Source organism: Pelodiscus sinensis, chromosome 23 (assembly GCF_049634645.1).
Source record: "Pelodiscus sinensis isolate JC-2024 chromosome 23, ASM4963464v1, whole genome shotgun sequence".
NCBI classification, from domain to species: domain Eukaryota; kingdom Metazoa; phylum Chordata; order Testudines; family Trionychidae; genus Pelodiscus; species Pelodiscus sinensis.
The window spans coordinates 10885985-10912607 of record NC_134733.1 but is presented as its reverse complement, the minus strand read 5'-3'; the positions used below and the strand labels follow the sequence as shown (position 1 = coordinate 10912607).

The window sequence follows — 26623 nt, the reverse complement described above, 5'->3', positions numbered from 1 at the left end:
TCTCCGGAGTCCCAGTTCAGTGCCTTCAGCACAAGATCAGGCTCCAAGAACCACTCTGAACATACTCATCAGAAATCAGGGAAATTCCCCCTTCACCTGCAAAAGGAGCAGAACCAACTCCCAGCTGCCCACTCCAAACACAGAATGGGTCAATGATCCTACAGTTGACAAAGGCCACAAGCCTGCTGCTGCATCCTACAGCAGGGGTTGGCAAAAGACAGCCCACGGACTCCCTGCCTGCCCTACCCCCGCATGCCGCTCATAGCAGCCGGCTACGGGGGCCTCATGCTTCCTCTGAGTGCTGTGAGCCTGGGAGGTACTTCATGCACTGTCTGCCCCACAAACCCAGCCCAGGCAGCTCCCACAGGCCAGCTCTTGGCCAATGGGAACTGTGAGATTGTGCTGGGGTGGGGGTAGCGTGCAAAGCCTCTCGCCCTCTCTGGGCTCATGGAGCTCAGAGATGCACATGGCCCCTGCATCTGGCTGCTCTGAGCAGCATGTGGGGGCATGGAAGGCAGGGAGCCTGCCTGAGGGACCTGATGGGAAACTGGCCAGGAGCCGCCTAAGTGAGCGTCCCGCAGCCACAGCCTGCCTCTGGCACCCCAGCCCCTCCCGCTCCCCAACTCCTTGCCCCAGGTCGTCACTCAAACCCTCCACCCCAGGTCACAACTCCCTCCCAGACTCTGCACCTCCTCCATTCACATCATGAATACTTGACCACTTACCAAATACTTGGAGTGGCTCCCCCCATCAAAAATTATTCCTCACCCCTGCCCTACACTAAGCTGCGATTGTAGCGCATGTACCAAGCAGCACTCAGTCACTCTGACTTCCCGAGAACAGTGATTCAGTAGAATGGGTTTTGGCCCCGGTCAGGTCCTTCTTCTTTTTTTTCCCCCGCTCAACAAGTTTTGGTGCTATGGGTGTGCGTGTGGGGGGGGGGGGGGGGGGTTCTCAAAAATCAAAAAGGGGGCATAATGCTGAAAAGTTTGGGAACCACTGTCCTAAAGGCTTCCAGCTGTCCCATGATTAACGTGTGTATTGTCGTACCAGGCTTTAACTCAGTCGAACATTCCGGAGCAACCCAGCTGGCTAGGAGAGCACCTTCCCCTCTGCGCTTTCGCATCAGGGAGCCCACACAATGGCATTCAGTTTCCAAGGGCCCTTTATCTGCTGAAGCCTCGGGTATCAATTCCCCCTGCATGACTGTGCACACAGAGGCTGTGGTTTCAGAAAGCCACAGGGCCTGGCAGAGGGGGTTTCCTCCTGCTCATTGTAGGCCTGATTACAGAAGCTCAGTGGTTTTGACACCGCTTTTCATCTTACATACGGGCCCAGTTGCTGTTTACATTGGCAGAGATCTGTAGTTCCCATCCCTCCTCTCCTCTTCCTTTCCTCTGGGCACACAGTCAGGAAGCCCTGGAGTCTGAAGGATTTCCCGTGCCCTTTTATGGAAAAGCCAAATCCTGCAGGTGACTCATCCAGAGGGCCAAGGTTGTCTTAGTCATAAAACACTCTCCTCACCCACAGACAGGAATAAATGGGGCCATTTCTGGTGCTGTTCCTTGGCGGTTGCCCTGCAGAGTACCCAAGCACCAGGAGAGCATGTTCACTGAAGGTTCAACCTTTAATTGAATCTGGTTTCTAACTACAAGCGCCTGAAATTCATACCGCTGGCTATGGGCCTCTGAATTCACTTTTAGGTCTTCTCTTTGCCTCCATTCACGAGGGTTACCATTACATCAGGTAATGGATGTAGATTCATAGATTTTAAGGTCAGAAGTAGCTATTACGACCTTACCTCCTGGATAACACAGGCTACAGAATCTCACTCAAAGCTCTGCATTGAGCCCAATCGCTTGAGGTTGAGTATATATTTTAGAAAGACGTGCTAAGGCCCAATCCAACTTCCAATAAAGTCAGGGTAAAGACTCGCAATGGGAGCCGGATCGGGCATGAGTGCTTTGCCCAGCTTCAAGTAGAAGGTCCATCATCTCCCTGGGCTGGGGACTTTATCACAGTGACATTGGTTTCAGCACTTGGAAAACTTCCCCAATCTTTAGTTTAGGTTCTTCTGTGTTGGCGTTCTCTCATGCTGTTCACTCCAAAAGCAGAATTATTCTTCTGTTCCTCTGGGAAATTCCAGCCTGGGTCACGTGAATGTATACTTGTTCTGAATTGAACACCACATGCCTGGGTAGGACACAGAACAAGAGACAATATCATAGAATCATAGAATAATAGGACTGGAAGGGACCTCGAGAGGTCATCAAGTCCAGCCCCCCACCCTCAAGGCAGGACCAAGCTCCGTCTACACCATCCCTGACAGATGTCTATCTAACCTGTTCTTAAATATCTCCAGAGAGGGAGATTCCACTACCTCCCTTGGCAATTTATTCCAATATTTGACCACCTTGACAGTTAGGAATTTTTTCCTAATGTCCAATCTAAACCTCCCCTGCTGCACTTTAAGCCCATTACTCCTTGTCCTGTCCTCAGAAACCAAGAGGAACAAATTTTCGCCTTCCTCCTTGTGACACCCTTTTAGATATTTGAAAACCGCTATCATGTCCCCCCTTAATCTTTTTTCCAAACTAAACAAGCCCAGTTCATGAAGCCTGGCTTCATAGGTCATGTTCTCTAAACCTTTAATCATTCTTGTCGCTCTTCTCTGTACCGTTTCCAATTTCTCCACATCTTTCTTGAAATGTGGCGCCCAGAACTGGACACAGTACTCCAGCTGAGGCCTAACTAGTGCAGAGTAGAGCGGCAGAATGACTTCACAAGTTTTGCTTACAACACACCTGTTGATACAACCTAGAATCATATTTGCTTTTTTTGCAACAGCAACACACTGTTGACTCATATTCAACTTGTGGTCCACTATGACCCCTAGATCCCTTTCCGCCATGCTCCTTCCTAGACAGTCGCTTCCCATCTTGTATGTATGGAACTGATTGTTCCTTCCTAAGTGGAGCACTTTGCATTTTTCTTTATTAAACCTCATCCTGTTTAGCTCTGACCATTTCTCTAACTTGCTAAGGTCATTTTGAATTATGTCCCTATCCTCCAAAGAAGTTGCAACCCCACCCAGTTTGGTATCATCTGCAAACTTAATAAGCGTACTCTCTATCCCAATATCTACATCATTGATGAAGATATTGAACAGTACGGGTCCCAAAACAGACCCTTGCGGAACTCCACTTGTTATCCCTTTCTAGCAGGATTTAGCACCGTTAACAACAACTCTCTGACTACGGTTATCCAGCCAATTATGCACCCACCTTATCGTGGCCCTATCTAAGTTATATTTGCCTAGTTTATCATTAAGAATATCATGCGAGACCGTATCAAATGCCTTACTAAAGTCTAGGTATATGACATCCACCGCTTCTCCCTTATCCACAAGGCTCGTTATCCTATCAAAGAAAGCTATCAGATTAGTTTGGCATGACTTGTTCTTCACAAACCCATGCTGGCTGTTCCCTAACACTTTATTACCTTCCAAGTGTTTGCATATGATTTCCTTAATTACCTGCTCCATTATCTTCCCTGGGACAGACGTTAAACTGACCGGTCTGTAGTTTCCTGGGTTGTTCTTATTTCCCTTTTTATAGATGGGCACAATATTTGCCCTTTTCCAGTCTTCTGGAATCTCCCCTGTCTGCCATGATTTTTCAAAGATCATAGCTAAAGGCTCAGATACCTCCTCTATCAGCTCCTTGAGTATCCTGGGATGCATTTCATCAGGACCTGGTGACTTGCTGACATCTAACTTTCCTAAGTGATTTTTAACTTGTTCTTTGTGTATCCTATCTTCTAAACTTACCCTCTCTCTGCTTGTATTCACTTCGGTAGGCACGCCTCCAGACTTCTCGGTGAAGACCGAAACAAAGAAGTCATTGAGCATCTCTGCCATTTCCAAGTTTCCTGTTACTGCTTCTCCCTCCTCACTAAGCAGTGGGCCTACCCTGTCCTTGGTCTTCCTCTTGCTTTTAATGTATTTATAAAAGGTCTTCTTGTTTCCTTTTATGCCTGTAGCTAGTTTGATCTCATTTTGTGCCTTTGCCTTTCTAATCTTGCCCCTGCATTCCCGTGTTGCTTGCCTATATTCATCCTTTGTTAGTTGTCCTAGTTTCCATTTTTGATATGACTCCTTTTTTATTTTGAGATCATGCAAGATCTCCTTGTTAAGCCAAGCTGGTCTTTTGCCATATTTTCTATCTTTCCTACACAGCGGAATTGTTTGCTTTTGGGCCCTTAACAACGTCCCTTTGAAATACTTCCAACTCTCCTCAGTTGTTTTTCCCTTCAGTCTTGCTTCCCATGGGACCTTACCTACAAGTTCTCTGAGCTTATCAAAATCTGCCTTCCTGAAATCCATTACCTCAATTGTGCTGGTCTCCCTTCTACCTTTCCTTAAGATCATGAACTCTATTATTTCATGATCACTGTCCCCTATACTGTCTTCCACTTTCAAGTTCTCAACTAGTTCCTCCCTATTTGTTAACACCAAATCCAGAACAGCTTCTCCTCTAATAGCTTTTTCAACCTTCTGAAACAGAAAGTTGTCTCCAATGCAGTCCAGAAACTTATTGGATAGCCTGTGCCCCACTGTGTTTGTTTCCCAACATATGTCTGGATAGTTGAAGTCCCCCATCACCACCAAATCTTGGGCTTTGGATAGTTTTGTTAATTGTTTAAAAAAGGCCTCATCCACCTCGCTAGGTGGCCTGTAGTAGACTCCTAGCATGATATCACCCTCATTTTTTACCCCTTTTAGCTTAACCCAGAGACTCTCTACACAGCTATCTCCTACGTTCATCTCCACTTCAGTCCAAGTGTGTACATTTTTAATATACAAGGCAACCCCTCCTCCCTTTTTTCCCTGTCTGTCCTTCCTGAGCAAGCCGTACCCTTCCATACCAACATTCCAATCATGAGTCCCATCCCACCAGGTTTCTGTAATACCAATGATATCATAATTGTATTTATTGGTTAGCAATTCCAGTTCTTCCTGCTTATTACCCATACTTCTCGCATTTGTATATAGGCATCTAAGATACTGATTTGATCTTGCCTCCCTGTTGTGCCCTGACCCTCCTTTCTCCTTGCCATTATAGGCCGTAGTCCCCCCCATTTCCAACCCATCTCCCAGTCCCACACATTCAGCACTTACCTGTGGGCTTTGCTCACCTATCCCCGTCGAACCTAGTTTAAAGCCCTCCTCACAAGGTTAGCCAGTCTGTGTCCAAACAAGGCCTTCCCGCTCCTGGAAAGGTGAACTCCATCTCCGCCAAGCAGTCCTTCCTGGAAGAGCACCCCGTGGTCAAGGAAGCCAAAGCCCTCCTGGCGACACCATATAATCGTCTACATATAATCCATCTGGAGGCTTGTGTCACACTCACAGGAGAGCCATTTACAGAATGAACTTGATATCAGGAAATGGACTAAAATAATGAAATCCTTTTACCCAGGCTCACATTTTCAATCCCCATTTTTGTTTTTGTACTGCCAACTGGGCACCATTTGAGCTATCCAAACAGGGCTACACAGGAAAAAAAACCTTGCTGCTAGTCTGTGACTTGGGTTCACAAACTGCAGGGCTGTTTCATAGCTGCGTAGAGTTTCAGGAAAAGCAGACTGCACTGAATAACTTACAGCCCTCACCAGGTATCTTTCCTAAATAGCAAGTGGTTCAGATTTTCTCATTCTGTCTTGAGCCTTTTAGATAATTTGGCAGCCTTCAGCATCCTGAAGGGAGGTTCCAAAGAGGATGGAGAGAGGCTGTTCTCAGTAGTGACGGTTGGCAGAACAAGGAGCAATGGTCTCAAGTTACAGTGGGGGAGGTCTGGGTTGGATATTAGGAAATACTATTTCACTAGCAAGGGGTAAAGTACTGGGATACATTACTTAGGGAGGTGATGGAATCTCCATCCCTAGAGGTTTTTAAGTGCCGGTGTAATGTCAAAAGTTCCAACCTTATAGGAATGTGCTACACGTAGCAATTTCTTATTGGCATGATCATAAGGGAGTGCTACTGTAGGAAACAGCTGCTCGGCTTGACAAAGCCCTGGCTGAGATGTTTTAGTTGGGATTGGTCCTGCTTTGGACAGAGGGCTGGACTCAATGACCTCCTGAGGTCTCTTCCAGCCCCAAGATTCTAACACCTTTCTAATAATGACCCACAGGATGCTACACACCCTTATTTTTATGGAAATATGTTTTAATATAAATATGCACAACTCAAATATACTTTATGCAAACAGGGAAAGTAACCTATCATTCAAGAGTCTGTAATTCCCTGAATGTGAATGTTCTTTGTGTGTACGTACTTCCCCTATATGTGAAGTTAGAAATAAAGTGTAAACTGTTTATTAGTTGAGGTCTTCTAGTGCACAACCTTAGGGGTACTTAAGGAATTTAATGGCTTGGTGCTCAAAACAATGATCTGTCAATTATTTTATTTTTCCTGTAAGTTAAATTGTGGTTGGCCCTACAAAGACATATCACCTGGTGCTGGAAGCCATCTTGACTTTGGTATTTTTTCTGGGAGAGAGGGGTGGGGAGAATTGAAGAAAGGATTCCCACCGTACGTAACGGCTACACACCTAGCCCTTTGATCTCCAGGGCACACATCTACCAAGCTAGACCTGTTTAAGGGAGGCTCATCATTTCCTAATTCTCTCCCGTCACAAAGGCTATTTAAAAATAAACCCTCCTCAGTCAGTTACAACAGGACTGTGGCAGCGATGTGGATGGCTCTGATGCCTTTGATGTGAACTGCAAAGTTACATCATCTGGTTGTCCTTTCTTGAGCCTGTAGGCCTTGATCATGCAAGTGCTTCGCTTTTTGAGCAGTTCCATTCACTTCAGTGGGACACCTCACTTCAGTGATAAAGCTTGGCATGTGGATGTGTTTGCAAAGTTGGAGCTTTAAGGTATGTATAGGCAGCCTCAAAAAGTTTTATCTAGTTATTTTGACATAAGAAATAGCAGGTGTTGCTGACTTATTTTTCCCTGGAGGACCATGCCAATCTGGGGAAGACCTGAAATATGGCAAATAAGTTGAGAAGGCCTAAACTACAGCAGGGTTCAAAAAAAGAGCTAGATCAATTCTTGGAGGCTAGGTCCATCAATGGACCAAGATGGGCTGGGATGGTGTCCCTAGCCTCTGTTTGTCAGAAGCTGGGAATGAGCAATAGGGGAGGGATCACTTGGTGATTCTGTTCACTCCTTATGGGACGCCTGACGTGGGCCACTGTCAGAAGACAGGTGGACCTTTGGTCTGACCCAGAATGGCCGTTTTTATGTTCTTATATCACAGCGGGAAGCTGACACCTGACTTGCAGCACTCCCAACCCCAGTTTGAGTGGGAAGACACTTAATCCTCAGTTGAGGGTATGACTCTAGACACGTCTCATTTCCGGGTCTCCAGCCATCCCACAAGGTCCTCCAGGTTGGTCAGGCCCTGGAATTTCTGATGAAACATAAATATTAGAAGAAACCCTTTGACCCCCTAGTTGCTACAGAAGGAAAGAGGAAAGGCAAAATAGCCATTTCTGGGCGGCTTGGCATTTCATCCTTCAAAAGACTCACTCCACTGCTGAACACCAAATAGTCAAACATCCCATTGACATTAATGGCACAATGAGCCTTTCTAGCCCCACAAGGAGGAAGAGGAAGAAGCGATGGAAACTGAAGAATGTAACCAAATGCGATCCGCTCCATTGCCACAGCAAGACAGAGTGGCTGGACAGCTTTGCTCTAATGCACCACTGTTGAACACCTCTGAAAAGTGATCTTCAATAAACAAGGAAGAGGGTGGCTGGCGAGAAGCCCTGAAATAGGATTGTCCTTCCTTCACGTGACTGGGAAATTATCTTATCTGACAAATCAATCAGGGTATGTCTACACTACAAAGTTAGTTCGAACTAACTTTCATAGGTGCTACACTAGTGCTCTGTTAGTTCGAATTTAATTTGAACTAACGGAGCGCTTAGTTTGAACTAGGTAATCCTCATTCCACGAGGATTAAGCCTAGTTCGAATTTACTAGTTCGAATTAAGGGCTGTGTAGACCCTTAATTCGAACTAGTGGGAGGCTAGCCCTCCCCAGGTTTCCCTGGTGGCCACTCTGGCCAACACCAGGGAAACTCTATTGCCCCCCTCCCGGCCCCGGACCCCTTAAAGGGGCATGGGCTGGCTACGGTGCCCATGCCAGGTGCAAGCCTGCCAGCACCCAGCCAGCAGACCCTGCACCTGGCACGGATTGAGCCACCCACCCGATGCCCCCGGGTGGCCAGGCTGGCGGCTCCCGGGAGCTTGCCCTGGACCGCAAGAGGCGGGCACCCGCCTGGGCTAGTGCGGACATCGTGGACCTCGTCCATGATCTCCACACTAGGCACAGGAAAGTGGCCGTCTAGGGCAGGAGAGCTGCCAGCCTGGACATCCAGGAGCAGGAGTGCATGAAAATCAGGGTGGTCCAGTGAGACCCCTGAGCCCTGAGCTTACAATGGCCGTCCTGGGTCAGACCAAAGGTCCATCTATCCCGTAGCCTGTCTGCCAACAGCGGCCAGCCCTAGGGACCCTGGAGGGGATGGACCGAAACAATGACCAAGCCATTTGTCTCGTGCCATCCCTCTCCAGCCTTCCACAAACCTTGGGCAGGGACACCACTCCTACCCCCTGGCTAATACCACTCCATGGACCCAACCTCCATGACTTGATCTCACGTCCCTTTAAACTCTGTTCTAGTTCTAGCCTTCACACCCTCCTGCAGCAAGGAGTTCCACAGGTTGACTCTTTGCTTTGTGAAGAACAACTTTCTCTTACTAGTTTGAAGCCTGCTACCCATTCCTTTCCTTTGGTGTCCTCTAGTCCTTCTTTATGGGAACTAATGAAGAACTTTTCTGAATGCACCCTCTCCACCCAACTCCTGCTTTTAGAGACCTCTATCCTGTCCCCCCTCCGTCTCCTCTTTTCTAAGCTGAGAAGTCCCAGTCTCTTTAGCCTCTCTTCATATGGGACCTGTTCCCAACCCCTGATCATTTTAGTTGCCCTCCCCTCTCCCAGCCTCTCTCTTCCCCTCTCCCACCTGCTTTTCCCAGTCTCCCCCAGTTTTGTTCAATAAAGACAGATTCCATTTTTGAACACAATTGTCCTTTATTTTGTACATCAAGAAGAGGGGCTAGGGAAGGGTAAGTGGAAGGCGGTGAGGGAGGAATGGGGCACGAGCCTCCGATGGGGAGGACTGGGCTGGCTCTGCGGGCTTTTGGGGTGGAAGCTCTCCTGCAGCCCCCCCGATTGCCCCCTCTCCCCAGATGACAGCCTGCGGCAAGTGCAGTCGGGCTGATGGCCGAGAGCTGTGATGTGCCCAGTGTGGGTGCTCTGGGCACTCCAAGCCAGGACTGCTTTGCAAGCGGGGCACCCCTGAGAACTGTCTGTCCGGGGTGGGGGTCGGGTCCCTTTAAGCGCAGCCCTCGGCTAGCCTGAGACAGCATCTCCACGCTCTAAGTCCTCCTCTGATGCCCTGCCGGCACTGCTTCCGGCCATCCTTAAGCCTGGTTCAGGGTCCACTTAATGTGGACATGCTGGTTCGAATTAGCAAAACGCTAATTCGAACTCGTTTTTTAGTCTGGATCCGTTAGTTCGAATTAGCTTAGTTCGAATTAACTAATTCGAACTAAGTTAGTTTGAATTAACGTTGTAGTGTAGACGTACCCTCAGAGAGTTCAGATAGGGTCCGAGCAATACACTGGCCAAACACAAGATGCATCTCAGCCACAGCTCCTGGCTCACTCAAAGGGAAGATCCCCACCTCTTAGCAGCAGCTGCCCCATAACTCCAGTCTCCATAGCTGTCACAGGTGTCCTGTTGGGCTCTTCTGCTTCATTTCTCCAGCCAGGAAGGATTTGCCAGCAGGTAAGATGATCTCTTGCTGAGCAATTGTGTGTTCCCAGATGGTATTTTCTCTTCTTTAAAAAAATAAATTAAAATATATTAGAAAGGCAGATTTCTCCACAGTTTTGCTCTGTACATGAATTTTGGCACTTCTGCTCAGCAGACCTTTTATTTATTGGTATTTGACTTCTAGCTGCAAAGCACCCTTCCAAAGCCCTGGATGCCACAAATGCATTCACCAAGGTAATACAACAGACCAGACCAAGAAAAATATAATTACAGCCAGCATCATGATTTAAAAAATAAAACAACTTTACCCTTGAAAGCAAGCCCTCATTAGAGTCTTCCCATTAACTTGAATGGGCTTTGGCTCAGATCCTAAATACCCGAGAAAACATATGGACTGAAATGCTGGCTCCACTGACAGTGTCAGCAGTCCATTCATGGGCTCTGCAAAATGTCCAGAGCCACAAACTTCTATTCATGGTAGAGCAAACCATCACATGTGTGTGTGTGCATGTCTCACACACAGAGTGCTGGAGACTATTGGAATGGTGGGGTTCAGAATGGAACAGGAACAAGAGGGCTTGGAATGGTGCAGGATAATGGAGACAAAGGTTGCTGGAATGAAATGGGAACCACAGCTGGCGACATGGATGTAGAATTATTGTGATGAGAGTCTGAGGTGTGTGGAGTATCATGATGGAGAACTGGAAAGTGGGGGTGGGTGGGAATCAAGCCCTAAGGTATGTGGAGTGTCATGATGAAAGAGCACTGGGGTAGGAATGCGAGGGCAGGAGTGGAAATGGGACTGGGGCTATGTCTAGACTGCAGGCTTCTTTCGGAAGAAGCTTTTCTGGAAAAACTTTCGAAAGAGAGAGTCCACACAGCAAAAGTGCATCGAAAAAGCAATCTGCTTTTTCGAAAGGGCATCCACATTGGACGCTATCTTGTATTTAATTTCTGATTGCTGTGGATGGAGTAGCCACCAGAGCTCCTGTGCTTTTTCCCGGAGGCCTCGTCTTTCGAAAAAAGACTCTCTCTTCCCAGTCCCCACACACCTTTTTTCAAAAGAGCTCTTTCAAAATGGCTTCTTTCTCGTAGAAAGAGGTTTACTGCTGTTGGAAAACCCCCTGCGTTTTCGACTTTCTGTCAAAAGAACGCAATTGCACTGTGGTTATAAGTGTAGTTTTTCCTGAAAAACAACCGTTTTTCCAGAAAAACTCTACAGTGTAGACATACCCTGGGTGCTAGAACGTGTACTGTGCACTTCTTCAAGAGGGTAATGGATGCCATGGCGATCCAGGTTCGTGGCCAATCTGAACTGGGCCACGCTGAACCACAAACCCCGTTGCATTGGGGTTACGGGTAAGAACACAGGCATTCAGGAGCAGACTGCGCTGACCTAGTGTCAGGCTGTCACCCTCCCAGTGGGAGGCGATTCTCCCCCTCAAAGGGTTCTTATGGCTATTTATGCTATGTGGTACATTGCTGTATTACCCTGACCCAGACGGAGACAAGTGGACACCCTGCACCGTGAGCATTACCTTTAGCTTTCATAGCTGCAAGTGTTAACTATGGTCATAAAGACCTTTTAAAAATCAATCCTCAGCAGTTCACTTACTAATCTCCAGTCATGGTGACTTCCACACACAGCCCATATGCTGTGTGAACACTCCTTTTGCAGGTTCAAATTGAACCGGTCTTTGATTTCACAGGCTGGAGCCTTTGTTATCATTTTATGAGGCAGAATATAAAGAAGGGACTGACTGATCAGCTTTTGTGTCCCCCTACCTCCCCGCCCCAGTGAATGCCCAGTCATTTCCCTGCCTTTTCCCTTCTCACCCCCACAAAGGGACAGCTCTCTGGTGTTCCTCTGGTTATACCAGAACTCAAGTATCACAGGCACAGTGGATTCCAGGGGGAGGGAGAACTAATGAACTCCAGGGATGCTCTGAATTATCTCACTTAGAGACAGCTGATGCATCAGCTGAAGGATTCCCTTAGATCAGCAGCTTTTTGGCTACGGCAGGGACTGTAGGAAATTCATTCCTAAGGCAGTAAGTCCATTTAAAGGAAAGGAGAACACCAACAGGTGGCTGTGAGAACACTTCCGGCTTCTCTGTTACCGGGTGCATTTGAAACCTTGGTCTGGAATTATTTGAGGAACTTGTTCCCCGAATCATACAGCTGTCATTGAACATTGGTCTGCAGCTGTAACATTATTAGAGCTGAGTGAATAACTGATTATTTCCCTCCATTTGGGCTAGCAATTTGAAAAAAAAAGTCATTTGGGGTCAAAAAATATTTTGTTTGACTCCAAAGACGTTTTTGTAAAAAGCAAACAAACAAATGTAGTTGATCTAGCTAGTTCCAAAAATGTCAAAATGAACCAATTAGTCTTCTGGACTCCCTCCCTGCCCTCAATCTTTTGTTCAACCAAACTCTTCTCTAAATTTGATCCAAATTTGCAAATAATTAGTTCCTCCAGGAGTATTTAATAATTAGTTACCCCAATGGTATTTTTTTAAATTTGCTACTCATCTGAAAATTGTCACTTGGCTCCAGATGTGACCCCAGAATCTATTTCTTCCTCAGGTTCTACATGGACATGTGGAAACTCTTCCCAATGGCAATACTGGCAGCCAGCAGTGAGTACTGGAAACCCCACACTCCCATCCATCTCCAGAGGCAGGCCAACTGGCATCAATCAGCCAAGTGACCACCATCTTGCCAAGGAACTACAGCGTGGCCCAAGCTAAGGGTTCATATTCTGAAGGCTCCACAGATCAGTCCTGGGTTAGGCCCACTAGTGAACTCCAGATCTGCACTAGGCTTTCATACCTGCCCACAATTCAGGGCTCTTCAGAACAGAGGTTCTGGCCCCTCTTTATACAAAAATTGTGGAAAAAACACTGCTGAGCCATCTGCTGGGGTTAAGGGTCAGAGCCACTTTACAAGAAGTGGTCTGACATGATGTTTTCCTCCCCTCTTTGCACTAGTGCCTGTCACTAGAGATGCTCTTTTCTTCTACTGCAGTGTTTCTCAACCTTTTTAAAAAAAATAAAATATCCCTTTAAATATCTATATATAAGTACCCCCAATACCTACAGTTTTCAGACATTTTTTTTCTACCATTGCAACACATTTGTTTAAACAACTTAATTGTAGCTGGGCGGGTGATGAAATTTGTGGGTGTAAAAAGTACAAAAATAATAAAATGCTGAAGTTTTCTCCAAATACCCCCCCCCCAGACTTCTCTCAAGTACCCCAAGGGTTCTCGTACCACTGGTTGAGAAACACTGTGCTAGGGGATGTCATAGTCATCCGATGCCTTGACTGTGTCATGTCTGATGAGGTTAGCTTGTTTGTACCACGTACAGCAGAGAGCATCACAGACCCCCAGAACACGCTCATCTATTTACAGCTCAGCTCCCCATATTCTCCAGGGCTTCTGTTTGAGTCACAGCTGCTGTTAGCTTCTGAACTGCCCTTCACTCACCTCTTTGACATCATGAGACTATTTCAGTGTCAGGCAGAACACATGCCAGGGCAGATGGCCTGCTTATATAGACCCTATTGCCCTGGTATCCAAGTGTCTCTATCCTTCCATGTGAGGAAGGCAAGAACTTTGACCACCCTAACACAGACAGGGAACTGATGCAGAGAGAGTAAGGCCTGAATGCACAAGAGGCATCAGGTACCTAGGATAAACCACTACGATACACAGAGCCTGAGTTAGACACTTAAGGTGTGTCTAGACCAGTGGCCCCCAACTTTTTGGGGCTGCCAGGTGCCCGGGGGCGGGGCTGCTCACATGCTAGGCACCCAGGGTGGGGCCACACACGCACTAGGGAGTGGGGCCGCACGCCTGGGTCTGGCGTCACTCATACACCACGTGCCCAGGGCCGGAACAGCCCATGTGCTGCGTGCCCGGGGCCAGCGCTGCTTCTGAGCCACGCGCCCAGGAACCGGCAGCACCCATGCACCATGCACCCGTGGCTGGCGCCGCTCCTGAGCCATGAGCCCGGGGCCGGCACAGCCCGTGCGCCATGCACCTGGGGGTGGGGCCGCCCATACGCCGCGCGCCCACGGGCCGGCACAGCCCTTGCACCGTGCGCCTAAGGGGGGGGCCAGCCCCGAACACTTGGTGGGCACACAGAAATGGCCCTTCACTAGACTCTGCCATGCTCCTCACTCCCCCGCTGGAAGTCCCTGCCGGGCTTCCGTCCCAGGGAAACAGGAAATACCGGACATTTCACATGTCCCGTATTTCCTGTTTTTTTTTTTTTTTTACCGGACGGAGCCCACAAATAGTGGACTGTCCGGGTGAAAACCAGACACCTGGCAACCCTAGGTGCTAAGCCCCACACCACTCACAGGGATAAGGGCACTCACACAAAATGTGAGAGACTAGGGTCATCCTTAGAGAGGTGTGGGGCCCTGGACAACCCTCCCCCATGCTCTACCCTTTGCTGTCCTCCTTGTACCCCCCTCCCTAAAACCCTGCACCCCTAGCTATGTGACCTGGGGGGATTACCTTGGGGCCTAGCATGGGGTGGTAGCTGAGTTTCCCCCACTCTGTACTCACTCACTGTGGCAGCAGGAGCTGAGGAATTGGTGTCACCCAGCAGCTTGTGCTGCTCCACCGCCCTCTCCCAACCAGCTCACTCTGCTTCACTGGGGGGTGGCGGGAAGCAACGTGCCCTGGCCCACCCTCCTCCGCTCACCCGAGCGACGCAGAGCTCGGTGGAGCAGAGCACAGAGGGCAGGGCCCGGGGTGCTCCCATTCCTGCCGCCATAGTGAAGTGGAATGACCCAGCAGGGAGAGGGCAGCGTAGCAGGCTGCTGTGTGCTTCGCTCTGCTTCCCGGGCTTCTGCTGCCAGGCTGAGTACCAGGGGCCAACCCCTGCTGCTGCCCTGTGCCACTCCAGCCTCAGGTAATCCCCCAGGCTGCCCTGGGCCCTGTAAACAGTCCCCCATATGAACGGGGGGGCTGTTCTGTCTCTAGGAGAGTTGAGGCAGCTTCCATGAGGCCCCCCAAAGCCTAGCGCTTGGGGCGACCACCCCGATCCGTCCTATGGACTGGACGGCTTTGGAGAGACCCAGGATCTAGTCTCTTTGCTTTAATGACTCGTCCGTTATCCAGTGTGCAACATTTTCAGCCGGAGCAATTGAGGGATTCCCCATATCCCCATGATCGGAGCAACTGCCTGAGAGGTGGCAGATCCCTATTCAAATCCCTTCTTTTTCCTCAGGGGAGCATCCTGGCCAAAAGTTACAAGGCATTTGGTTGCCAGTGTCATTCTTGTGTGAACTTGCCTGAGGGGCCTGCTTTGAGCACCCCTAGTGGATCAGGCACCATGTGCAAGTTAGGTGACTGAGTGGCTGAGAATTGCTCTGGGGCTTAGGTAGGAGATGAGGATCTAGCCCTCCAGGGAAGCCTCAGTGCACATGCTCACAGGCACGGAGAGAACTTATACAAAAATAACCTCTGAACCAGCCACACAACACTTAGGCACCTACAGGATTTCAGCAGGAGTTTTGTACATCACAGTGGCCATAAATGCCCAAACCCTGGTCCCATCTCCTTTTGCATATTCAGCTCTAAATGACTTGTTCGTTTCAGTTCCTGTAGCAGAACAGGAAATGAACTTGTATCTCCTGAATCCCTGGAAGAGGCTGATCACTAGCCTGCCTTTCCTCTGTGTTCTAGGATACAGCAGCAATAGCACCACAGTCCCCACTCAGCTGGGCTGTGTCTACACTGGGCCACTTATTCTGGAAAAGCAGCCGCTTTTCCGGAATAAGCTGCGAGCTGTCTACACTGGCCCCTTGAATTTCCGGAAAAGCAGTGACGATTTACTGTAAGGCTGTGTCTACACTGGCCCCTTCTTCGGAAGAGGCATGCTAATTTCTAACTTTGGAATAGGGAAATCCGTGGGGGATTTAAATATCCCCCGCGGGATTTAAATAAACATGGCCGCCGCTTTTTTTCCGGCTTGGGGAAAAGCCGGAAAAGAGCGTCCAGACTGGCGCGATCCTCCGGAATAAAGCCCTTTTCTGGAGGATCTCTTATTCCTACTTCAGCTGCTTTTCCGGAAAAACTATGCTGCTCCTGCTCGGGCAAAAGTCCTTTTTCCGGAAAACTGTTCCGGAAAAGGGCCAGTGTAGACAGCACAGTAGTGTTTTCCGCAAAAAAGCCCCGATCGCGAAAATGACGATCGGGGCTTTTTTCCGGAAAAGCGCATCTACATTGGCCGCGGACGCTTTTCCGGAAAAAGAGCTTTTCCGGAAAAGCATCCTGCCAATGTAGACGCTCTTTTTCCGGAAATACTTCTAACGGAAAACTGTTCCGTTTTAAGCATTTCCGGAAAAAGATGCCAGTGTAGACACAGCCCTATAGTCTACGCTAGGGTGTTATTTCAAAATAGGCTGAATTTATAAGTGGAGCACTCACACTACCAAGCCCGTACAATAGTGATAGAAATGTAGCCATGTTACTCTGGTGTAGCTGAAACAAAATACAGGATGATGTAGCACTTTAAAGACTAATAAACCATCTTGTTAGATGATGTGCTTTCGTGGGCCAGACCCACTTCCTCAGATCAAAACCTGATCTGAGGAAGTGGGTCTGGCCCACGAAAGCTCATCATCTAATAAACCATCTTGTTAGTCTTTAAAGTGCTACATCAACCTGTATTTTGTTTCAACTACCAAGCCCGTTATTTCTAAATCAGTGGCCCTTTATTTTGAAATCTGTACTCCTTGCTTTCTTCAGGGAATGACTAATTTTGAAATCATTATTTCAAAATAGTGGTAGTGTGGGCACTCCAGTGCCATTATTTCAAAATAACTATTCCCCAGAGTAATTCAAGTTAATTACGCACCAGTGCTTCTTGAGGCACCAAGTCAAAGTAGCACGCCCACATTAACGGAGCCTGCCTCGGACTAATTTCGAGACTCCCGTTTGATTTTGTAAAATCAGGACTTAAGTCACATTTCGATACTTTGAACTAGTTTCCTAGTATAGACATGGCCTGAGCGATTTTGGCCTCCCTCCATGTCAGTGAGGAACTGGGGGAAAGGATTCGTCTGGAAAGCAAAAATATCACCTTAAAAAGTCCTCAGAAGCCCCTTCTGCTCTTTTGCAGTTTTGACCACGACTCTCAGCAGCCTCCTTGATTTCAAACTCATGATCCGGACAGTTACTAGGAAAAGTGCTCTCCTTTCCTACAATGGGTATGGATGCCACTGTGGACTGGGTGGGAGAGGGCAGCCTCTGGATAAGACTGACTGGTAAGTTTTGATTCATGGCGGGGCTGCTGGTATCAATAGTTGCATCCATTATTATTAATCCTGGCATGAATACTAATTTTAGTAATGCACTGATTTTGTTAACTGAGCTTGAAAACTCTCATCTAAAATCTAGGTTTGCAGTTGCACTAAGCCCTTTACAGGTGCCATGTGTCAATTCTCCAGCTTATTGTGAGAATGGAAAAACTTTTGTAGTGAAGGCACACAGGGCTAATTCACCCCCCACAATCTTTAAAGGGCCAGTACAGTTGTGTGATTAGTATGTATTGGTATTCTACCACAAGGGGGTCCTAATTCAGGATGGGCTCCTTTGTGCTAGGTGCTGTATAGTACGTACATATGTAACCCTTCTGCCAGGCCAAGTAAATAGCAGCAAGGGCCGGGTTCAGTATCTAGGGGTCTCCTCCCAACAAGGTAATACAACACTGGCTCGAGCTCCCACCCAGTGACCTGGGAAATCTTACATACAGAGGCAATTCTTCCTCTCTCGCAAGCACAGAGCCTCAGTATAGTAGCAAACCTTTAATAATATGAGGTAATCGACATCATCATTAAATTGGGGAAACACCACAACTTGGATTTACAGACCAAACATGAGCAAAGGGCCTCCCTCCTGCCACAAATCCCCCCCAAAGTCCTAAAAGTCCAACACCCCAAAAGTCTCTGCCCCGGGTTCCACCCCAGGGTTCAAAAGTTCACCCGGCAGGGTTTCACCATCCCAACCTGGAGTGGCGGTGAGCCCCAGGGTTCAAAAGTTCACCTGATCGATACACCGTGATCCTGGAGCAGTGGGGGGGATCGATAAAGATGGCTCCTGGTACCGAGCTCTGTTCCGCTGCCGCTTCTGCTCCACTTCTGCCGCAGGTCAGGTCATCCCCATCAGCCACTCTGCTCCAATTCTGCCGCAGGTCAGGTCATCCCCATCAGCCACTCTGCTGTCCGCCTGCACTTGCTGGTTGTCCCTTGCAAGCTGCTCTGCTAATAGCCCAGCAGCTTAGTACCAGGCTCCCCGCACCACACAGTGATTTCAGCTCTCACCAGGTTTCCCCACAGCACACAATGATTCCAGCTCATAACTGAGGAGCCTTAGCACTAGTGCTATACTGGCCCACAGTGAAGCTAACTCCACAGCTCACAACTAGACTCCTAATGGAATCCAAATTAACTCTCAGAGGGGTAGCCGTGTTAGTCTGAATCTGCAAAAGCGACGAGGAGTCCTGTGGCACCTTATAGACTAACTGAAGTGTAGGAGCATAAGCTTTCGTGGGCAAAGACCCACTTCGTCAGATGCATGTAGTGGAAATTTCCAGAGGCAGGAATAAATATGCAGGCCAGGATCAGGCTGGAGATGACCAGGTGGATCCAATCAAGGAGGATGAGGCCCACTTCTAGCAGCTGATCTGGAGGTGTGAATTCCAAGAGAATAGAAGCTGCTTTTGTAGTTAGCAAGCCATTCACAGTCTTTGTTTAATCCAGAGTTGATTGTGTCAAACTTAAAGATGAACTGTAGCTCAGCAGTTTCTCTTTGAAGTCTGGTCCTGAAGTTTTTTTGCTGCAGGATGGCTACTTTTAGATCTGCAATTGTGTGTCCAGGAAGATTGAAGTGTTCCCCTACAGGTTTTTGTATGTTGCCATTCCTAATATCAGATTTGTGTCCATTGATTCTTTTACGTAGGGACTGTCCTGTTTGGCCGATGTATATAGCAGTGGGGCATTGTTGGCACATGATGGTATATATTACGTTGGTGGATGTGCAGGAGAATGTACCAGTGACAGTATGGCTGATCTGGTTAGGTCCTGTGATGGTGTTGCTGGTGTATATATGTGGGCAGAGTTGGCACCGAGGTTTGTTGCAAGGATTGGTTCCTGAGTTCGAGTTATTATGGTGCGGTGTGTAGTTGCTGGTGAGAATATGCTTCAGGTTGGCGGGTTGTCTGTGGGCAAGGACCGGCCTACCTCCCAAGGCCTGTGAGAGCGAGGGATCATTGTCCAGGATGGGCTGAAGATCACTAATGATGCGTTGGAGAGGTTTTAGCTGGGGACTATAGGTGATGGCCAGTGGTGTTCTGTTGGTTTCTTTCTTGGGCTTGTCCCGTAGCAGGAGGCTTCTGGGTACACGTCTGGCTCTGTCAATCTGTCTCCTCACTTCCTTGTGTGGATATCGCAGTTTACAGAATGCTTGTTGAAGGTCTTGTAGGTGTAGGTCTCTGTCTGAGGGGTTGGAGCATATGCGGTTGTACCTCAGTGCTTGGCTGTAAACAATGGATCGTGTGGTGTGTCCGGGATGGAAACTGGAGGCATGCAGGTAAGTATAGCGGTCGGTAGGTTTTCTGTATAGGGTGGTATTGATATGACCGTCACTTATTTGTATCGTGGTGTCCAGGAAATGGACCTCCCGTGTAGATTGGTCCATGCTGAGGTTGATGGTGGGGTGGAAGCTGTTGAAATCATGGTGAAATTCTTCCAGAGTCTCCTTCCCATGGGTCCAGATGATGAAGATGTCATCGATGTAGCGTAGGTAGAGAAGGGGTGTAAGTGGACGATAGCTGAGGAAGCGTTGTTCCAGGTCAGCCATAAAAATGTTGGCGTATTGTGGGGCCATGCGGGTGCCCATAGCAGTGCCACTGGTCTGGAGGTATATGTTGTCACCAAATCTGAAATAGTTGTGTGTGAGGATAAATTCACAGAGTTCAGCCACCAGTTGTGCTGTGGCATCATCAGGAATACTGTTCCTGACAGCTTGTACTCCATCTGCATGTGGGATGTTTGTGTAGAGAGCCTCTACATCCATGGTGGCTAGGATGGTGTTTTCTGGAAGATCACCTATGCATTGTAGTTTTCTCAGGAAATCCGTAGTGTCACGAAGGTAACTGGGAGTACTGGTGGCATAGGGTCTGATATTCCACACTGGAGCAATGAGGAGGTGCAATCAGTGTTGTTCAAGCCCACAGACAAGGTCCACCTTCTTTCAATTTGACTTGGTTTGGAACCCATGCCCCTTGTCTAGCAAGTGCTACTTAGTTTATGACGAATCCCTCTGTCATAAACAGTTCCACCATTCCATTGTCCTTGATTTGCCTAATCAGGGTAACAACACTTTTATCCCCCCTGCCTCAATAACAGAGAGACTGGGGATCCCACAGTGGCCAAAGTGACCATTTGGGCTGCTGTGAGCACATACTAGACAGGGTGGGTGTGTCCATGCAAATTTGGCTCAGCCCCTGAAGCCTCTTTGCACCACTTGCCACAGTTCACCACCAGATGTCAGGATAGAGTTTACCCTGACCCCGCTCACACATAGAACAGAGTCAGGGTATGTCTACACTACCCCGCTAGTTCGAACTAGTGGGGTAATGTATGCATACCGCACTTGCTAATGAAGCCCGGGATTTGAATTTCCCGGGCTTCATTAGCATAAGCGGGGAGCCGCCATTTTTAAATCCCCGCTGCTTCGAACCCCGTGTAGCGCGGCTACACGGGGCTCGAACTAGGTAGCTCGGACTAGGGTGCCTATTTCACGAGGAGTAACGGTAGTTCGGAATAGGACCCTAGTCCGAACTACCTAGTTCGAGCCCCGTGTAGCCGCGCTACACGGGGTTCGAAGCAGCGGGGATTTAAAAATGGCGGCTCCCCGCTTATGCTAATGAAGCCCGGGAAATTCAAATCCCGGGCTTCATTAGCAAGTGCGGTATGCATACATTACCCCGCTAGTTCGAACTAGCGGGGTAGTGTAGACATACCCTCAGGCCCTGCCCCCAGGGAGTTGTCAGTCTAATGGATTTTTGGTTCACTGTCTTCCCCCCAAAAATGCATATACTATCACCTTAGCATACCTTCTACCCCAGAACTTTAAAAAAAATCAAAACAAATGTTTTCAGTTGAGCTAGTGTTTTGTTTGCATTTGATTTTGGGCACTTTAAGGTTTTTTTTTTAATTAAAGGAAATTTTAAAACAATTATGAATAAAAAAAATCAGAACAGTTTGTTTTGAAGTGAAATATTTGAGTTTTTCCTAAACAGCTTTGAAGGCTCTACCCCAACTGAAGCTATTCAGCAAATCCAACAGGAATTCACAGAATGTTCCAATTAACTCATATTTGCATTTATTGCTGAAAAGAAATTTTGTTCCAAAAGTTTCACCCAGCTCTGGACAAGAACTGGATTTGAGGCACAGAGCAGAGCTAAAAACATCAGTTGGGATAAACATCTGGGCTGCTGGGTGCTCTTCCAAAACAAGACTCCCCCACCACTCTCCCCTCAAGTAGGCATTACATCACCTGATTACCTTTTCCTCTCTTATTCCTGTGTTTGTCTCCTTGAAGGTGCTGTCATGCCCATGATTGCTGCTATAACAAGTTAAACCCAAGCTGTCATCCATATTTTGATCTTTATCAATACTCCATCATCAATGAAGACATTATCTGCTGTGAGTAGCATTCTCTGTGCGGCTGAATTGGCCGTGGATGTCTTGTTCACTTGCTTGAAACTTTTACAGTGACATTGTTTCTCTAGGAAATATTTGTTCCAGAGAGTCTTTTGGGAAAAAGCAAAACACTTAAAGGACAGCTAATTTTGGGGTGGGGGAGGGGGAGGAAGGAGTCGGTGAAGTATTTCATGTCCTTCTGGTTCCTCCTCACCAACCCCTTATCACAACAGGTTATGATACCTCCAAGGCAATTAGGATCCTGCAATGAGAGTGGAAGGACGATGGTAAGGGACCAGTGAGCTGGGATGACTGAGCCAGTTCCACTACAGGCAGCTGTGATGGATCAGCAGTGCTGTTCAGTTCCACTGTCTCATCTGTATTTACACTTAGAGAGTGTAACATGTTGCCATTCTGATTTGTTAGCATTTTATACCCACAACACCCAAGTGAGAGTGATGGGTCTCGGCTAACACACTGGAAACTGAGCCAGGGACCTCCTGAGCAGACACATGAGCTGCTACAGCTTGAGCTAAAGCTCTGTAGCCAGGGCAGTAACACAGACTCTGGGGACTACAGCAGGAGGGAGGGGGAGGCAGGAGACTATAACTCTCACTAACCAGTGGGCTACACAAGTCCAGGGAGAATCGGCTGATCTGGAAATACACTGAAGCTGGCAACAGAGCCACAGATCCCATGCCGATGGTACCAGTGCAGTGGTCCCATCTGCTGCCATGCCAACAGCAGTGTCACAATGTTCTAGGCACCATTACAGTAACTGGGCTCCTGTTTTGCTGAACGTCATTCATACCTCTGAAGTGCTGAAGGCCAGCAGAGGAATAAGCTACTCAATGCTTGCTTCTCATGGGGTTCCTTTGCCTTTTAGTTACCACAAGGGAGTAACTAAACACTTTTATTCCTGCAGGGAATATAAATAACTCCACATGCGCAAAGGAAGCCTGTGAATGCGACCGGACAGCAGCCCTGTGTTTCAGAAAGGAAGCAAGCTCCTATAATAAAGCATACCGTTATTACATCAATTTATTCTGCAATGGGTCTACCCCCAGTTGCTAAATAAAGTTTAACTTGCCAGCTGGCTATACAACAGATTGCAAAGCGCAGATGTTTCCTCTTTCCAGAGTTCTCTACTCTAGTCCCTTCCCCAATCCCTCAAAGAAAGCATCAAGCTACCAAGGAGGCAATCTTTTCCTGGGGATGGCTAAGATGATAGAAGGAGTTGGATTTATGCACCTTGTCTATGGGGGTATTCAGGCAGGGTTTTAGTGACCTGTTCAGTTCATTTCTATTCACCTAATCAAACTCTGAGGAACAGTACTTTGAGGACCAACTCTACTAGTACTGTCACTTCTTTGGCTCTCAAAAAGGGAGGCAGACAGATCACCAAGCAGCCACGTTTAAAGTGTAGGCCAGATCCTCAACTGCTGTAAATCAGCATAGAATACTAGGCCTGGAAGGGACCTCGAGAGGTCAGTGAGTCCAGTCCCCTGCCCTCATGGCAGGACCAAATACTGTCTAGACCATTCCTGATAGACATTTATCTAACCTACTCTTAAATATCTCCAGAAATGGGGATTCCACAACCTCACTGGCCAATTTATTCCATTGTTTAACCACTCTGACAATTAGGAACTTTTTCCTAATATCCAATCTAAACCTCCCCTGCTGCACTTTAAGCCCATTACTCCTTGTTCTGTCCTCAGAAACCAAGAGGAACAAATTTTCGCCTTCCTCCTTGTGACACCCTTTTAGATATTTGAAAACCGCTATCATGTCCCCCCTTAATCTTTTTTCCAAACTAAACAAGCCCAGTTCATGAAGCCTGGCTTCATAGGTCATGTTCTCTAAACCTTTAATCATTCTTGTCGCTCTTCTCTGTACCCTTTCCAATTTCTCCACATCTTTCTTGAAATGTGGCGCCCAGAACTGGACGCAGTACTCCAGCTGAGGCCTAACTAGTGCAGAGTAGAGTGGCAGAATGACTTCATGAGTTTTGCTTACAACACACCTGTTGATACAACCCAGAATCATATTTGCTTTTTTTGCAACAGCATCACACTGTTGACTCATATTCAACTTGTGGTCCACTATGACCCCTAGATCCCTTTCTGCCATGCTCCTTCCTAGACAGTCGCTTCCCATCTTGTATGTATGGAACTGATTGTTCCTTCCTAAGTGGAGCACTTTGCATTTCTCGTTATTAAACCTCATCCTGTTTACCTCTGACCATTTCTCTAACTTGCTAAGGTCATTTTGAATTATGTCCCTATCCTCCAAAGAAGTTGCAACCCCACCCAGTTTGGTATCATCTGCAAACTTAATAAGCGTACTCTCTATCCCAATATCTACATCATTGATGAAGATATTGAACAGTACGGGTCCCAAAACAGACCCTTGAGGAACTCCACTTGTTATCCCTTTCCAGCAGGATTTAGAACCGTTAACAACAACTCTGACTACGGTTATCCAGCCAATTATGTACCCACCTTATCGTGGCCCTGTCTAAGTTATATTTGCCTAGTTTATCAATAAGAATATCATGCGAGACCGTATCAAATGCCTTACTAAAGTCTAGGTATATGACATCCACCGCTTCTCCCTTATCCACAAGGCTCGTTATCTTATCAAAGAAAGCTATCAGATTAGTTTGGCATGACTTGTTCGTCACAAACCCATGCTGGCTATTCCCTATCACTTTATTACCTTCCAAGTGTTTGCATATGATTTCCTTAATTACCTGCTCCATTATCTTCCCTGGGACAGACGTTAAACTGACTGGTCTGTAGTTTCCTGGGTTGTTCTTATTCCCCTTTTTATAGATGGGCACAATATTTGCCCTTTTCCAGTCTTCTGGAATCTCCCCTGTCTGCCATGATTTTTCAAAGATCATAGCTAAAGGCTCAGATACCTCCTCTATCAGCTCCTTGAGTATCCTGGGATGCATTTCATCAGGACCTGGTGACTTGCTGACATCTAACTTTCCTAAGTGATTTTTAACTTGTTCTTTGTGTATCCTATCTTCTAAACTTACCCTCTCTCTGCTTGTATTCACTACGTTAGGCACACCTCCAGACTTCTCGGTGAAGACCGAAACAAAGAAGTCATTGAGCATCTCCGCCATTTCCAAGTTCCCTGTTACTGCTTCTCCCTCCTCACTACGCAGTGGGCCTACCCTGTCCTTGGTCTTCCTCTTGCTTTTAATGTATTTATAAAAGGTCTTCTTGTTTCCCTTTATGCCTGTAGCTAGTTTGATCTCATTTTGTGCCTTTGCCTCTCCCCCCAGCTTTGTGTCAGAAGCCCTAAAAAGGGCTGGATCCAATCGAGTCCCACGGAGCAAAGTATTTGATCCCACGGCGGGTTGCTTAATCAGGCCATCTTCAAACAGGAACCCAGTCCAGATACTACACTCATAGAATCATAGAACTGGAAGAAACCTCAGAAGGTCATCAAGTCCAGCCCCCTGCTCTAGGCAGGACCAATTCCAACTAAATCAACCTGGCCAGGGCTTTGTCAAGCCAAGACTTAAACACCTCTAGGGATGGAGACTCCACTACTTCCCTAGGTAACCGATTCCAGTGCTTCACCATCTTCCTAGTGAAATAGTTTTTCCTAATATCCAACCTGGACCTCTCGCACCACAACTTGAGACCACTGCTCCTTGTTCTGCCATCTGTCACTACTGAGAACAGCCTCTCTCCATCCTCTTTGGAACCTCCCTTCAGGAAGTTGAAGGCTGCTATCAAATCCCCCCTCACTCTTCACTTCTGCAGACTAAACAGACCCAAGTCCCTCAGCCTCTCCTCATAAGTCATATGCTCCAACCCCCTAATCATTTTGGTTGCCCTCCGCTGGACCCTCTCCAATGCGTCCACATCCTTTTTGTAGTGGGGGGCCCAGAACTGGACACAATACTCCAGATGCGGCCTCACCAAAGCCGAATAAAGGGGAATGATGATACCTCTGGATCTGCTGGCAATGCTGCTCTTAAAGCAACCTAATATGCCATTAGCCTTCTTGGCTACAAGGGCACACTGTTGACTCATATCTAGCCTCTCATTCACTGTAACCCCCAGGTCCTTTTCTGCAGAGCTACTACTTAACCGGTTGGTCCCCAGCTTGTAACTATGCTTGGGATTCTTCCGTCCCAAGTGCAGGACTCTATACTTGTCCTTGTTGAACCTCATCAGATTTCTTGTGGCCCAATCCTCCAATTTGTCTAAGTCATTCTGTACCCTATCTCTGCCCTTAAGCTTATCTACCTCTCCCCCCATCTTAGTGTCATCCGCAAACTTGCTGAGGGTGCAATCCATCCCCTCATCTAGATCATTAATAAAGATATTGAACAAAACCGGTCCTAGAACCGAACCTTGGATTACTCCGCTAGAAACCGACCGCCATCCTGACATCGAGCCATTGATCACTACCCGCTGGGCCCGGCCTTCTAGCCAGCTTTCTATCCATCTTACCGTCCATTTATCCAATCCACAATCCCTTAACTTGCTGGCAAGAATATTGTGGGAGACCGTATCAAAAGCCTTGCTAAAGTCAAGGTATATAACATCCACTGACTTCCCCATGTCCACCGAGCCAGTTACCTCATCATAGAATCTAATCAGATTGGTCAGGCACGACTTGCCCTTTGTGAATCCATGCTGACTATTCCTAATCACTTTCCTCTCATCCAAGTGCCTCAATATGGATTCCTTAAGGATCCCTTCCATGATTTTTCCAGGAACCGAGGTAAGACTGACCGGCCTATAGTTCCCTGGATCATCCTTCTTCCCTTTTTTGAAGATGGGCACTACGTTTGCCTTTTTCCAGTCATCCGGGATTTCTCCCAATCTCCACAACTTTTCAAAGATAATAGCCGAAGGCTCCACAATGACATTTGCCAACTCCCTCAGTACCATCGGATGCACTAAGTCCGGACCCATGGATTTATGTACGTTTAGCTTTTCTAAATA

General features: G+C 47.6%; 1 protein-coding gene and 1 long non-coding RNA gene across 4 annotated transcripts in view; one reads left to right on the top strand and one right to left on the bottom strand.

Moving 5' to 3' along the window:
- Positions 1 to 961: 961 nt before the first annotated feature.
- Positions 962 to 26623, bottom strand: part of LOC142819448 (uncharacterized) — a 32353-nt gene continuing 6691 nt past the window's right edge. Inside the window, exons 3-5 of one of the 3 annotated variants that reach the window (XR_012897365.1) lie at positions 9820 to 9976; positions 5180 to 5310; positions 962 to 2193 (exon numbers count right to left, since the gene is read on the bottom strand). This is a non-coding gene — a long non-coding RNA (uncharacterized LOC142819448). Of the gene's footprint in view, positions 2194 to 5179; positions 5311 to 9102; positions 9977 to 26623 lie in introns of those variants that run through there. The other 2 variants (XR_012897366.1, XR_012897364.1) reach the window with 2 other exon arrangements.
- Positions 10570 to 22715, top strand: PLA2G2F (phospholipase A2 group IIF). Its single transcript, XM_025189497.2, has 5 exons — positions 10570 to 10648; positions 12501 to 12553; positions 17057 to 17201; positions 21541 to 21644; positions 22567 to 22715. The coding sequence occupies exons 1-5, from the start codon at positions 10602 to 10604 to the stop codon at positions 22713 to 22715; spliced, it is 498 nt and encodes a 165-aa protein (XP_025045282.1). The 5' UTR covers positions 10570 to 10601.

What these genes read in the sequence shown, in the direction of transcription:
- PLA2G2F (XM_025189497.2), top strand. Translation starts at nt 10,602, where the DNA reads ATGATGGAGAACTGGAAAGTGGGGGTGGGTGGGAATCAAGCCCTAAG. An exon ending in GGCAATACTGGCAGCCAGCA is followed by an intron (nt 12,554 to 17,056) that starts GTGAGTACTGGA and finishes GCTCTTTTGCAG; the next exon opens with TTTTGACCACGACTCTCAGC. An exon ending in CAATGAAGACATTATCTGCT is followed by an intron (nt 21,645 to 22,566) that starts GTGAGTAGCATT and finishes TTATTCCTGCAG; the next exon opens with GGAATATAAATAACTCCACA.